A 14,888-nucleotide genomic window follows, 5' to 3' on the forward strand; every position below is an offset into this window, starting at 1 on the left:
CGTTATTTTATGTAACTGATGGAATGCAAGTCTTGACTTGAACAATCTCCCCAGAGATTTAAAGAACGTCCTTTTTGTCCCAGTCACAACTTTTCTGTCCCAGACACATGTCACTGCGCATGATTAATGAGGTGGAGGGTTTCACGTTAAACCCGTTTAAGGTCTTTGCCGTCGGAGACTCTCGTTTACAAAAGATGAACATAACTGAAGGCAGGCTCGCATTGCTTCATGCAGTATGTTTATGCTATATGTTTATGACTGTATCAAGGCAGATGGATGACCACAACTCGAGCCCGAGCTAATTGGTTTTGAAGTAGTCGGGATCTGGACTAAAGGAAACAACTGTCTCTGCTTCGGGTGAGACAGGAGCTGTGGACTGCTACAGCTGCCCCTGCACAGTACATTGGGGCATGTTTGTGTTTAGACTGTAAGTATTTATAAGCAAAGCCAAAGTCATTATCAGTTAAATAACATAAATAGTAGAGCCCTTCTTTACATTGAAAAAAAGTCCATTACTTTGTACACGACTTAACTGGTCATTTTTAACAGCCATCCTGACATCATTTTGGTGAAACAAAAGGATTAGCAACCAAGATTAGAATATAAATAATAATCAATAGAAAGCTTGCAAAAATTACTCCAATCTGGTGTATACCTGAATCAAGAAAGACTGGGGATCCAGCTACAGTGTTTATTCCATTCCCAAATACAACAAAGGCAATCTGATGGTCAGATAAGTCAGCAGCTGCAGAGTTTTCCATCCAGCAAACAAGACACGCTCTCAACCTTTTACATACAGGTTTGTGCAATCACTCATCGCTATGGTTTAGTATATACTGCAGCAAGAGGAAAGGATGTAGAAAAGAATTTCCCTGTCTTGTCTTTGTCTCCATCTCAACTTTTGATGCTTCAGTAACAAATATCTCTCTCTTGCCCTCTGTTCCATCCATCTCCCTCTCGCTCTCTCTCTCAGTCTTCCTGCCCCTCTCGAGTCGTGCATTTCCGAGAGTCAGTGTACTCTAAACAGTTATGTTCTTGTTTCCTATGGTTATAATCTCCACTGACGTGCTGGAGTCCCATTTCCTTTTTCAGCTCTGCATGCACAATACCAGCGCAGCCGTAATGTACAGTGTGTCCATAAAACATACACGCGAGGCAGCGCAGACATTGTGCAGACCTCAGCTTTAACACATGCATACATTCAGTATTATGTATCATAATTGTGATTTAAGTCTGGAATGAAAGCATACAAGTAGAGATGAATCTGGCTGCCGCTGTTTCTCATGCAACCAATTATTTTAAAAAAATACATGAATGTCCACACTGTAGTAAGTTCAACTCCACGGCATGTTCGGGGGATAATTCATTGATTACTTGAGAGGTTGATACAGTTGCAATCCAGAAGAAGAGGCTCATCTAGTGGGCCAAAACTAACACGGCCTGTTAGGACTACAGGACAATGAGCAGTAGTGCTACGATTATATGGTTGATTAATTGATAAAAACATTAACTTAAAGTCCTGAAAACCTACTGACTCGATCCACTTCTAAATGTGATCAACTGATTAAAAAAAAAAAAAAAGAATTGTGACAAAGTTTTGGTTATTTCGATTGCGAGATTGCTGTATTTGTGTTTGAGTCTGTAGTATTCTCAGTCAGTAGTGAAATAAGTGCAGCTAAGTTGGAAAAAGTGACGTCACTCTTTTCAGTGCACCAATCAGAATTTAGGAATATCTGTATCTGATTACAGTTGTGGGGTTGTTTGCATATGTTTGATGCCACAAACCACATCAACACACACATACACACAAAAAATGTGATTAAATTGCATTGTACTGTCAGACACAAAAAGCTACTTGATTATGTTGAGTTGGGCTGTAAATAACTGTGACAGACATCTTTCACTGTTTTCTGACATTCTACAGACTAAACTAAAAATTAAAAAAAATTAATTAATCGAAACAAAACAACGCAAAGATGAACTGATAGAGAAAAGAACTGTTAGCTGCAGCCCTAATGGGAATCACTGCTTAGTGGTGGTGCATGAGGAAGAGCATTATAGTAGTCTGTTTATGCATCACATATACTACACTGTAGAGCTAAAACAATTAGACGATGAAATAATTAGTCCATCAACAGAAAATGAATGAACAATTTTCAATCCATTGTTTCAGTCATTACTTAGCAAAAATGCCACCAATCACTCACTGTAGTTCTAGGTTTTTAAATGTGAGGATTTGCTGCTTTTCTATGTTTTGTATCAGTGTACATTTAATATTTTCAGGCTTTGGATTGTTTAATTTAACAAGTAGTTTGCAAGTTGTCATGTTGAAATCTGTGAAATGGTGAAATGACATTGGGCATTTTCATAATTTTTGTCAAATTTTTTAGACTAAAGGAAAAATCCATAATCTGGAAATGTTCAAAAGATGAAGCGATAATGAAAACAATGCGAAGCAAAGGTGGTTGCGCACGAAGAAAAAGGGAGGTACTGGAGAATAATTGATTGAACATTAATTAACAACAACAACTTTGAAAACAGACTGATTTGTTTGTGTTATTCAAGCATAGTTCCTAAATGTCCAGAGCATTTGACTGTGGGTAGGACAAACGTGTAAATTAAAGATGTTGTATTCAATGTTGAAGTTGTAAATCAATTAATTGTAAAAAATAATCACAATATTAACTTATAATGTAAACAATCATTAGTTGCAGCCCTAATGAGCAACAGAAAAAGTATATACAATAGTAGTTGCTCTGCACTTACTCTGTTTATGTTTCACATACAATGCTGTATATCTGATGGGGATATTATGTAAAGGAAATAATATTGCTTTCAGTAAAAGAGAACCAAAAAAACGTTTGAAAAATGGTGGTATGACAACATCCTCAGTAGATTGTGTAGACCATTTCACACCACCATCTGTATCATTAGTGGATACGAAGGAAAAAAACAATTCTAACTGTGAATGTTCTGCTCTGGCTTCTTTCCCTCAATAGTGTGCTGGCGAAATGACATAGCACAAGATAAAATAGTAATGCTAATATCAATAGTTTGTCCATTACAGGTCAGCTAACTGTCCAGCGGAACAGTTACAAAGCTGTTCGTTTTCGATCTCACAAGGCCGATCAATATGGGGGCATACTGTTTCAATTTTGCCGGCATTGATTTTCTCTATAACACTCCAACCCTAAAGCATTCGTCTTTCTGAAGGAAGGATGATTTGATTTACTGAAGAAAAATTGGAGTGCACATCACAAAGATTTTTTGCCGGGCGGGAGTGTGACATGCCAAAAGATGGATGTCCCTTGGCTGGGAAGCCTCTAGCCTAAGGGCGTCCATTAGAGCAGTGGTGCTGCAGAAAATGAGCTGCTTATATGAGGGAGGAGGAGCAGAGGGAGACGAGTTGGTGCTCGAGGTGTGGTGTTTCGGGGGGGACTAGCTGTAGGTGAGGATTGTTGGAATAAACCAGGAATAAAAAGGATATTGGTGCTTTAAAAAGGAAAGAGTAAGACAAAGTAGGAGAACAGCAAAAGCCAGGAAGTACACCTAAACCTCTGCATCTTGAATAATGTTTCCATTTTCCTCAAACAGACTGGCTACATCAGTAGATTGTCAACAACAGCTTTGGTGTGCACACTCCTTCTACATCACGCTTCAACCTTTTCTCAGCCGCTGCCACCTTCCTTTTAGTTCCCCCACTTCCTGCATCCAGAGTGAATTTCCATGGTACATTAGTCAGCCTATTAGAATGCAATAAAGAGAAAGTATGAAAGGGGAAAAAGAGGAGAGTAGTGTGCGTGTCCCCCGAGACTGTGAGTTGGCGTTCTCCATCATCTGCCCTCATCTCCCCTCTCTGTCCGTCGACTTTGTCTAGGTGTCATATACATGAAAGATGATTCCTGACCCAAATAAACACCGTAGAGGTCTGGAAGCTCAGTGGACCCAAGCTCAAAGAAAGGGGGGAAAAACTGCAGAGAGGTGGAGAGAAAGAAATTACATCTGCCAGTTCATTTGTGTATCTTGCTAGCTGTTCATTTGTTTTTTTTCCTCTCTTAAAAAGACAGCAGGCTGACATGTTGTACACCTGAGTCTCAAGGCACTGGGACTGAATTGTATGGATGAACAGGTAGTCGACCTATCTGTCTGGCTGTAGATCTGTCTTTGTCTTGACACTAGATGACAGACAAGGGCACAAAACGATAGATAGTGCCTCTGTCTGGCAGAGGGAATCCTCCCTGGACGCCCGGTGATACAACTGAAGTCGATAGTGAAACAAGAAAGAGTAAAAAGGACAAGGAGTGAGAGAAAGGGAGAAACAAAATTGTATGTTGAGGAAGGAGAAGGGAAGAGAAAGAGAGAGAACCGCAGAGGGAAGACGAAGCAGGGGAATGGAAAAGGGAAAATCACCTAACACCTCTTTTCTCCAGAGGCCAGGGCTGCTGTAAGCTGGATATTAAGACACAAATTGCATTCAGGCGGGTCACACTATGTCAGAAGATATTAGATGCCTGCCGTGAGGAAACAACAATTCCCATCAGCTTGTGAGAAAATAATATTTTCATTTTCAGACTCTTTATTGAATGGAAACTTTGGGGAATACGTTTTTATGGCATGTGAGCAGGCAGGCTTGGATTTTACACCCAAGCAACAAAAGGTCGTAATCATAGCTGCGTATTGTCTTTGTGTTCCTGGATTTCATTTTCACAGCTGGAAAAAGGTTGCTGGTTTCATTGTGTGTATCCGTCCTTCCCCTCCCGTCTGTATTTACAGGCAGCACACGTAGCTGCCTGTAAATAATTAGGGAAAGAACATCTTTTATTTTAGGATGCCTGCAGGTATGCAGGTGTGCTTGTGACTTTTTTTTTGTGTCCATCTTTTCTTTTAACTTGTTCTTTTTCTGGGGTTTGCAGCACCAGATGTTTCTCCTATGCCCGCATACCATGGGCTCTGGTGCGAAGCTGCACCACCTGACCTTCACAGTAATTGACCAAAAATATTGATGTAATGGCACAGGACTGATTGTGATTTATTAAAAGAGCGCTGCACTCCAAGGCCCAGTGCCAATGGCTCCCTGCGCCCATCGGCAGCCATTAGGAAAACCATCAATAGCACAACGGCATAAAGGCCCAGTAATGGGGGACTTTTCTGGCCAGGGCTCGTAGAGCACAATCTCCATAGTAAGCAGCATACCCTTGTGTGAGCACACATGGAGATTAATAGAGAGCAAGGCAGGGAGATGGGATCAAGGAAAGAAAAATATGACAAATAATACACCCCATCCTGATATAAGAGGAAAAAACAGAAAAGGAAAACAAAAGGCAGCCAGAGATAGACTCCTGATCCAATAGCAAACTAACCCTCGCCAGACGAGTCTCTGGAGAGTTGGTTCAGCCTAACAAGCGTGAGCCAGCGGCTCTCTCTCTCCAGCTCACCATTACACACTACCTGCACCAACAGCCATCATTAGGGAATAGCTGCATTGGATTCTGCTGCCTATTTGGTGAAACAAACACAGAGGATAGGGTTCCCTCTGTTCTTAATGGGAGCGGAGCTGTTTAAATCGCTTTCATCTCTCTCCCGAGTCAATGCATCATTCAACCCACAGCTGACATTTTCACCTTTGCAAATCTAATTTAATCAAAGTCATGAGTATTGGGGGATGAGGAAAGATTATGATGAGATTAAAACCATTACAGTGGTTTGAATAATTTGAGGCTGAGAAAATGACATGCTTGAACACGGTTCATAAAAAAACAAAACAGGTGCATCCTCTTGATTAAAAGGCTTTCCTATACAATGGTTCAATTAAGTATCATTGTCACTTACTGTCTCTAAGATATCCTGGCATGTGGGGAACATTATTTTTGATCATGAAGTGATTATTTCTCATTTTTACATTTACAAAAAAAAAACCTGCAAAATCTGCCATGTACAAAGAATGGATTAAACATGTGCATAATGTGAAATGCAGCATGTGTATTTAAGTGTGAAGCCGTGTTTCGGAGCAAAGAACATCAACAGAACCACATATTTCCTCCCCCCCATTGCAATGAATTCTAAAACATAAAAGATAAAGTCTATAGACCACCTTACTTCAATGTAAAATGGCAACTTCCACAATGAGCACAGTTTGCAAGATCTGTTTTAGTCTTGTTTTTAGACACATGTTTTGTTTTACCTTATGGAAGAGCTTCCCCAGGCTCCATGTTTGTCAGTGAGGATGTTGACTATTTTCTGGATGAGCTGTGTGGCTGTCACATGGTCGCGGTACTTGGCTGCCCGGATCAGGTGGTCACACATTTTCTCCTCATCTCGCTTCTCCGCTGCGTACTGAGCACAGTTAGACTGGCAAAGAAAGAGGAAAAAAAACACATTACACATTCTGCAAGTGAAGGCGTCACAAGTATGTACATTGAAAACACATGCACAAATGTGCCAAGAGAGTATATAAATTATAAAATGTGTTAGCATCTTGTAAATAACATATACAAAAAGAAAGGTTTATAGGAGGGAATAATACAGACTCTCTAGGACAACAGTGTTTTCACATATAGAAACTCTACTCTGACTAGAACCAAATGAAAAGCATAGGGTCATTTCTGTCCTCATGTCATGGTGATTAATAACAGTGGACACATATTTACTAATGCCCTCCGGCACACCAAATCACACGATACCCACAATGCACAGGGAGGACATTTTTCTCTGTCGGAATTTGTTATCAGAATGGGCCTTTGAACTCTGCAGTGATGGTAAAAGTAAAACACCTTCTGAAAATAACGGCTATAATTTAAAACAGTCTTTTGTGTTTTCTAATCTTGGTTTCAGAATCAATTCAGTTGCAAACTCATGAATTACTTTGAAAGTATTGTTTCAAAGTTATATTCTTACTGAAGGTGAGCACGAGGAAAAGGAGGGGAAAAACATGTGCAAAGGCTAGCCATACAGATCATCAGGCTCCCGATGATGCATCTGTGTTTTCTTCTGCATGCCATAAGAACAGCAGCTACAAATGGCTGTGGTATGAGGAACAAAAGCTCATTCAATTATTAATGCCGCTTTGGTTGTATATTACTCTGCTTATCAAATTAACCTTAAACTAACCCATCGGTACAACAGTCATACAGTGAGTATTAGCCCAGATGCACGGCTGAACAAATGCAACCTGCTTTTCCAAAGTTACCAGTAAAGCGCTTTATAATGGGTCCTCCTCTTCAATTTGAACGACAACATTTCATATCTGACAGAAAATCTATAGGTATAAATCACATTAGAGGGGCTTTTCTGCAGGCCACTGGGCCTTAATTATCAATCTATGTCTCTTTGTGTGGCATTAAAGTGGGCCTTGACCTTCCAGCGTGCTGACCTGGAAGCAAAATAAAGGGAGTCCTGAAAAGGAATTTCTGAGTAAGTGTTTGAAATTCTCAACCAGAGAACGCTTTGCTTTGCTTTGCTCGTGTGTGTTGCATGTCCATTAATCTTGATCAGTGGCACTGAAGGCAAGCGAAATGCTAGACCAAAGGAAGGGATTGGTACAATTCTAGTTACAGGGTCATTATTGCAAAAGCCACTGTAATGCCACACTTTAAACTGAAAACAATATGCTAATCTGGGACAACAGAGAGACATTTGCAATAAACGGATACATTATTATAGAAATTATTTTCTAAATTATTTTCCCAAAATAAATGGTTGTAAGTAGCATGCCTATAAAGAGTCCATTTCCATCTGCCCCTGTCTGAGACATGTAAAGTCTGCAGTACTAATCAACAGTGCTGGGTTCAAACTCATAACCATAAACAAACACTTCATCACCTGTGTGTTGAGCCTGCCCAAACACCCAAACCCTCCATGCTGTAATGGGCTTTTCTCATATCCAAAGCCAAAGTCGGCTACAGGAGAAAAGGCCAAATTCACAGACTCACCCCTAAAATAACAACCAAAAAAGCTGAACACATAAGTAGTGCCATTAAAAGCCAACGTTGGGTTTGCTTGTAAGTGGAAAAGACAAGTCACTTTTAATTCCGGGGGTCATTCCGTTGATGTGAAGTCAGAAAATATGCTGGGGTATTATGAAGGACTTATTATGTTATGTTATTATGAAGGTTAAAGCGAATAACTAAATCTTCCAGTTGGCACCATCCTGTATTCACTTCCATCCAGGTCGACAGACAGGATAAAGAGAAGAAACTAAAAAGGGGCATTTGGGTATTTTCAAACAGACTGTTCTTTCTTTCCTTTCAAGGAATGTTGAGGAAACATAAGAAGTAAATTAAAAGTATCTGTTCCCATTTGCAATTAGAAACATGCCTCTTTTGGAGTGACTGAAGCAGTCCGTGTGCATATTTTGACAAGAAAACAACCATAAAAAGACATGCCCAGAGAAAAGCACTTCCATTCACCGAGTTAAAAGAGTGCAGCTGAAGAAAAGGCCTGTCAGACTATCCTCTGTTAGCTTCCTACCCAGACAGCCACCAGGGCACAACTTGCTGGCAATGAGACCGTTATGACTTGCGACACTGTAATCATCGGCAGCACCTTCCATTACATGGCCCGGCTGACAGGGTCGGCCGGTGTGAGCGCCTGCTCTGCTGGGGGAGACAGCTTGGTGAAGACGAAAATGATAATGGCTGGCATTAATCGAGTCAATTACACTGAGTCGTGTCTCCCACAATTCATCAACAGTTCAAATAAATAACTATGGATGTGTGTTGGAGTTTGGGGAGGAAATGGGCTGCTAAGGAAGTGACTGGAGAGTAGAAAGAACAGTAATCATCTCTAAAATCACATAATGGGACCAAAATGGCAACTTGCACATACAGAGACAAGGCTTTGAAACGCATGCATTTTAATACCATCGCTGAACCTCTTTTCGAACCAGAGGATAACACACAAATCGGCTATTTGTTGCCGAAAATCGCTGTTGTGGTTATCACTGCCACTCGCTCGTGTTTTTGCCATGCTGATTCTACAAATAATAAGCAAGGGAAACAAGGAGCTTCACAGTGGTGGTGGTGTTGTAACAGTGTCAGCCTTATTTAAATGCTGTAGTTGTTGTCAGATGATGCCTTAGCTCCCCTCCTCCTCTCCCTCGCTAGGTTGAGAGGGTTAACCAGTATAATAGGCTGGCGAATGGAGGCTCATTACAAGATATCAGCCCTATGTTTATCAATTAGAGTGACAGAGAAAGGTCTAGTGGTGTTGCCGTGCCACAGCGAGGCTTCAACACGCCGACTGACAAAACCAGGGTCTCAAGGTTCTGTCGGAGAACAGGGGGAAGAAACAAAACCAGCAGAGATGTTATTAAAGGGCTTGATTTGCAATGTCTTGACATTGGTGGCACATCAGGGCTACACACTCTCCATGGCTGGGCTATCGCTCTGCGAGAATCTCCAATTTCTCACATCCGTCGACAAGCACTCCCAGAGGGTTTCATTTACAAACGGGCAGAGAGACTGTCCAGAAGAAGGCGAGACATCAGGCTTGTCCTTGTCTGGTATCAGCGAATGCAAATACACTACAAATAAATTCCTCCTGGAACACAATGGGGGTCTTGGGAGACAAGAGGATGAAATGAGAAAAGAGGATGGGGGTCGCTAAACAAAAGTAGATGCTGAACCAGTCCACCAATTGGTTTCAAAGAGATTCTTTTGCACTTGATCTCTTGCCCTCGAGTTTTCAAATTGCAACATAAAATGTCACCAGGGGAATTCAGACAATGGGCTAGGGAAGAAACGAGTGAAGGGAAGAGGAGGAGGAGAAAAATGAGGGCTTAAAAGTACAATGGCGAACAAAAGTCACCAAATGACAATGCTTGACAGCCACTTCAATTCTGAAATGATGCCCCTGTCATGGCGTGCTCCCAAGTATTGATTTTTTTTTTTTCTTGTGGAGCACAGAAGGGGAAAAAAAATAATCTAATCCAGTTGAAACAGATCCCTGCTGCTGGCACTGGCCCATTGCTGGCGGCCATCAAGGTTAACGCAGGCGCAACACTTAAGAAAGTATCTCTCCTCTCTTCCTCCCCCCACTTCTCCCCTCACACTGTCTGTGGCTGATCTTTAATGGACTGGACACCATGCTCAGCTGGCAGCCTCTTCATCTCTCCTACCCAGAAACCTCTTTTTGCTGCAAAACCGCGTCCACCTCGCGCCACATCAGTCTGCGTTGCTGCCATCTTTTTACGATGACTCCAGCTCAGCTTCAAGGTCATGCCACATGAAAAATCATACGTGTTAAACTGTCGTCTGGAGGTGAAAAATAGTCAAATGAAGGAACAACGTGACCAGATGAAAAATACACATCCTCTGGATTGGCCGTTGCCTGAAATCATGAATAAAGGGTAGTGGCACTGCTAATCAGCAAACAAACTTAATTTGCAACTAATGAGTAAAATGTGTAAAAAGCCACATCACAAAACAACACAGAAGTCTGCTCTGCATAAGCTAGAAAACTGTAATATGGAGGGTTTTATTCTGAATTATGAGCTCAACTTCAGCTGCTCAAAGGAAAAAAGAAAAAAAATAACCAAGAGAACATTCTCTCGCTGACTGTGTCAAAGGAAACTGTGGAGTAAAGTCATATTTCGGGGTTAGCTGGTCACACATAATGATGGCAGCTGCGGAGGAGGTACCTGGGGACTTCATTAAGCGGACAAGTCAGTGGGACTGAAACTACTGTTCCCCGACCATCTTCTGCACCACTTCTCCGATTCTATCTCATGGTGTCTTTGGTGAAACAGTCCATGTTGTACAGTAAATAAACATAAGCCTTCTACCAAGAAAAGATGCTATACACTTTGACAAAAGCAGCATTATTTATTATGAGATCTACTGCTGTTCAGTTTTTTTTTTTTTTTTACCAGCATATGAAATTTCTCACTCGTTGCCTTTTTGAAAAAGTAGCGACATCATGATGGTTGTGCAACAATGCCATCACAAATATAGATGTTTTTTTTGTTCTCTCATTCTCCTGACAGCAGTTTTGCCCATAATGAGGTGTCCAGGCATCCAGCCCTGCTGACATACTACATTACAGTTGCGACAACTACATGACAGCAAGCTACAGTTGGTGGCAGCTATCAGTCTGAGTGCTGTGAATGATGTGGTGTAAATAGCCTTTGGGAGTTGTGGTTCTCTGGCTCTTTCTGTGTGTGTTTGAGTAACCTTTGTTCAGCGGACTGCCTCTGTTTTAACAATAAAAGTAATTCTCTTAAACAGCTTTTTGTGGAATCAGTGACCTGATCTGCCTCCTGGTTATTCAAATTGGGATGTATGCAATAGCTTAGATTAGGTGAGTTCTAGACCTAACTTGAGCCATTACAGTACATCCTTTCCCAGGCTCTCTCTCTGATACTCGGCACTGGGATGCACAAGCTTCCAGAGACCAGTGCTATGATAATAGAACATAATGAGCATCAGCTCAATGTTAATGTCATTAACGTGAGGAGAAGGACCAGATCGTTTTACAAGCTCAGCAGAGGGAAGACAATGACGCCAAGCACTAATTAGCTGCTATCGTCTGGCTTTCACAGGATCTCTCAGACAGTCAATTCAATTACTCCATATAACAGCCGAGGATGAATCAAGGGGGTATATAAAAAAAGAAAAAAGATTGAGCAGAAGGGAAGAGTAAGAAAGAATAGAAATGACTTGGGTCTTGCTCACTCTTCCCTATCTGGACCTTCTTATCTGCCCTTGTGCCCCTGAGCACACCACATTTCATTCCTAATGAACAACCCCATAAAAAGAGGGAGTTCGATTTCTCTCTCCTCCTTTCTATCTCTTGGGCTCCCCTCTCCTTCCTGCTCCTCTGGAAGATATCACAGTCTATCATTTGCTGTGCTGGGCAGCAGCATCCGATCTGTAGATCTCCTTCACATTAAGGATCCTTTTAGATAGAGAACCCTAAAAGGTAATTGGATTTCCCCCTAGTTATCTTCATCTGTTTCACCCTAAGTCCACTGTAATAACTTACTCTCAGGGCTAGAGATAACTCAATTCTGTCCCACAGAGAGCCAGTAAGAGTGTGAGTGAGAAAGGGAGAGAGACAGCAAGAGAGAGAAAGCATATGTTATGTCTCTGAGGCAAACGGGTATCTAAATCCTCAGCCTTCACAAGGATATGAACTCTGACAAGGAACAAACATAAATTTGTTTTTATGTATTGAATTATTCTCTTTTCTGGTGCCTTGGTTGACATTCGCTGCTGCCATTTAACTACATGAGCTCTTAAATGCAGAATAGTGTAGTGAGGGAGGATGCAGATTATGTTCTGGCAATTGATGCTGTATGACTTAACAAACCTCCTTACTTCCAGTGTAACACAATGACAGCCCAAATGAGTCATTTTGGACGCCTATTTTGAGGTTTATTTCTCACAAAACAATAACCCAACCTATAGTGTCACTGCAACACAATACAGAGGAACAACGCTTTTAAAAAACTGGGACATAGCTGGAAATTATTTCAAAACCCTCCACCCCCGCCCTCAGGGGGGATGTTTCATTGGCCTGTTATTTTTATTGTGGCAGTGCAAAATGAAACCGTCGGCTCCAGCAGGCTCAAGCAGAGCTTGTATGGAGGCAAAAATCAATACAGCAATATCAGAGCAAGACTTATCAGGGGTTCGCTTCTTCTCAGAGGTCACTGAGGAGCAACTGCATTTAAGTGGGGAATTCAATTGTGAAACATAGTTTGGGACGAGCTATGGTGGGTATCTGATTAAGGACGGATAGAAGATTGCAAAAGGTAGAGTAAGTTTCAAATGACAGCAAGAAAATACAGCTAATGGAAAGTTATAGCTTTCCATTTGTTGTATTTTTGCAGTCAATTGAGTGACAGTTGATGTAACCGATAGTACTGCTTCATTTGTAAATTTAACAAATCCTGACCCTATTACACTTTACACAGTATTGTACTAACATAGGCCCACAATGTCTTATATACAATATATTACAAATATAATTATAGAAAGAAGGGTAGAACAAAAACTATTAATGCCTCAGCCTTTGTTATTTGCACTGTCTTACCCAACATGCATGAGACTATTAATGTCGTATTTCATGCATGCTTATAATCAGACAAATAAAAGTATGCTTACTAAAGCCTTATGTAGAATTAAATACGCCTACCAATGGTATAATGGTTTTGTTTTGTTTTTTGGTAATTTTTGTGCAAAAGATTCAGCTAAAATAAAGACAGTAATAGACAACGAGAATACACAGAAAACAAACAAACAGGACTAACAACAACAATAAAGCAAAACAATCAATTCGATTTGGAGAGCTTGGGACAGTCTGTTACGTACAATGCCGAATCACTGGTTAGGAATCAGGAACTAATTCCTGGGAGTTTGTCTGACCATGTCCCTATCCCTTCTCAATTTCTCAGAGAGAGTGTGGCCTGCAGCCACAGCAAGAGTTTGAGACAGAGCAGGATCATTTGGGGCTGTCGTGGGCATACTTGCTGCCAGACAGGCAACATACTCTGAGACATTTTTACTTCTGCTGCTCTTGTGTCAGATGAAGACAGCTGTCTAACTTGACATACTGTACATGCACTTTTGCAAGAGCAGATATACTGTGCACCTTTTCATAAAGTGAGTATGCAGTTGGATAAAAAATGTGATACATCAGCCGAGGTAGAACTTAATCCAGCTCCAGCTGTCTGTGTGGATAAAGATAAGGTCAGATCATGTCAGATAATAATGTGTGAATGACTGACACTTGGAGCAGAGTGAGTAATAAGGGTTCACAAGAACAGGATGCCAATTACACAGAAAGGCAGCCTATCCAAGAAAGAGAGCAAAACATAGCAATCAAAGACAAAACTTTGATGTGCAAGAGTTGTGCCCCCACCCCTCTGATTGACTTTCAACACTCTTCGGGGATTTCACTTTACCCGAATGTAAGAGAGACCCTTCCTTGAACCTTAAAAAAAAAAAAAAAAAAGCATCACATTTTACTGTTAAGTGGGGGCTGAGGGTTGGGGGTGGAGGTGGTGGGTTTACACACAGTCAGCCCTTCAGGCCAGCACCTCTCAGGTCTGTCTGCAGCTTTTAGTGCTGGCAGGTTCCTGAGAAATGAGGGAACGAGGGAAGGATGGAAGAGAGGGGAGAATGCCATATTCCTGTCACTGGCAAAATACACCCCCAGCGGGAGTATAATGGACAGGATCTCAGCAGGACAGGAAATGATTTTGGTGAGATCTAGAAAGCAGAGGGGGGGCGGGGGGGGTTAGCAGAGTTGGACTGGGAAAGGGGCAACGAAGGGTGCCCATGGGTCAGGATAGAGTTGGCCCGGCAGCTACACGTGAATGGCAACATTTGTGCTGAAAACTCGGTAGGAAGAGGAGGGGGAGAAGTTATGTTTCAGGGGCAAGTCTGCAGTGAGACGGAGAGGCACAGGGATAAATTAACACTACACAATGTTTGGTTAGTGATATATGCCAAGCATGATCTCCAACTACTTCAGTGTGTATTTAAGTCCGTGTGTTTTTTGTTTGTGTGTTCACAATTAGCACGGGGTTATGTTTGAAAAGTAAACATTTATCCTCTGGGTTTGCTGTGACAGATCTTAAAACTTGATGGACAAGTTTTAAGTAGTCATTGGATCAGCTCCTCTATGCTCTCACTGACTGAAATATCAAAACTATTAAACATTTCTATCAAAGGAGTCTCAGTGTGCGAAGGGGCCTAAAGCTACAAATGGACTTTATTGTCTGAGCTTAGCAAGTTTTTAAAGTTCCTGTGGATCTTGCAGGAGGAAATATGACAGATGAATTCTGCATGGTCAACATTTTTTTCTTGGTACAGAAAAAAAAAAAAAAAGGTCTGTACTGGAGTCTTTCACTAGCTTGATCTTATAATCTTCCCTAATTGTTCCGA

The 14,888-nt window shown here is 41.3% G+C and overlaps 1 protein-coding gene across 1 annotated transcript in view; it reads right to left on the bottom strand.

Moving 5' to 3' along the window:
- lrba (LPS responsive beige-like anchor protein) overlaps positions 1 to 14,888 on the bottom strand; it is a gene marked incomplete at its 5' end in the record, with an annotated part of 190,396 nt that overhangs the window by 96,685 nt on the left and 78,823 nt on the right. Inside the window, 1 exon segment of the mRNA XM_035660012.1 lies at positions 6,182 to 6,348. Within this exon segment, the coding sequence (XP_035515905.1) occupies positions 6,182 to 6,348 (167 nt within the window).

The sequence above is a fragment of the Morone saxatilis genome, unplaced genomic scaffold (assembly GCF_004916995.1).
Source record: "Morone saxatilis isolate NCDOM2014 unplaced genomic scaffold, NCSU_SB_2.0 Contig17, whole genome shotgun sequence".
In the NCBI taxonomy this organism is placed as follows: Eukaryota; Metazoa; Chordata; class Actinopteri; family Moronidae; genus Morone; species Morone saxatilis.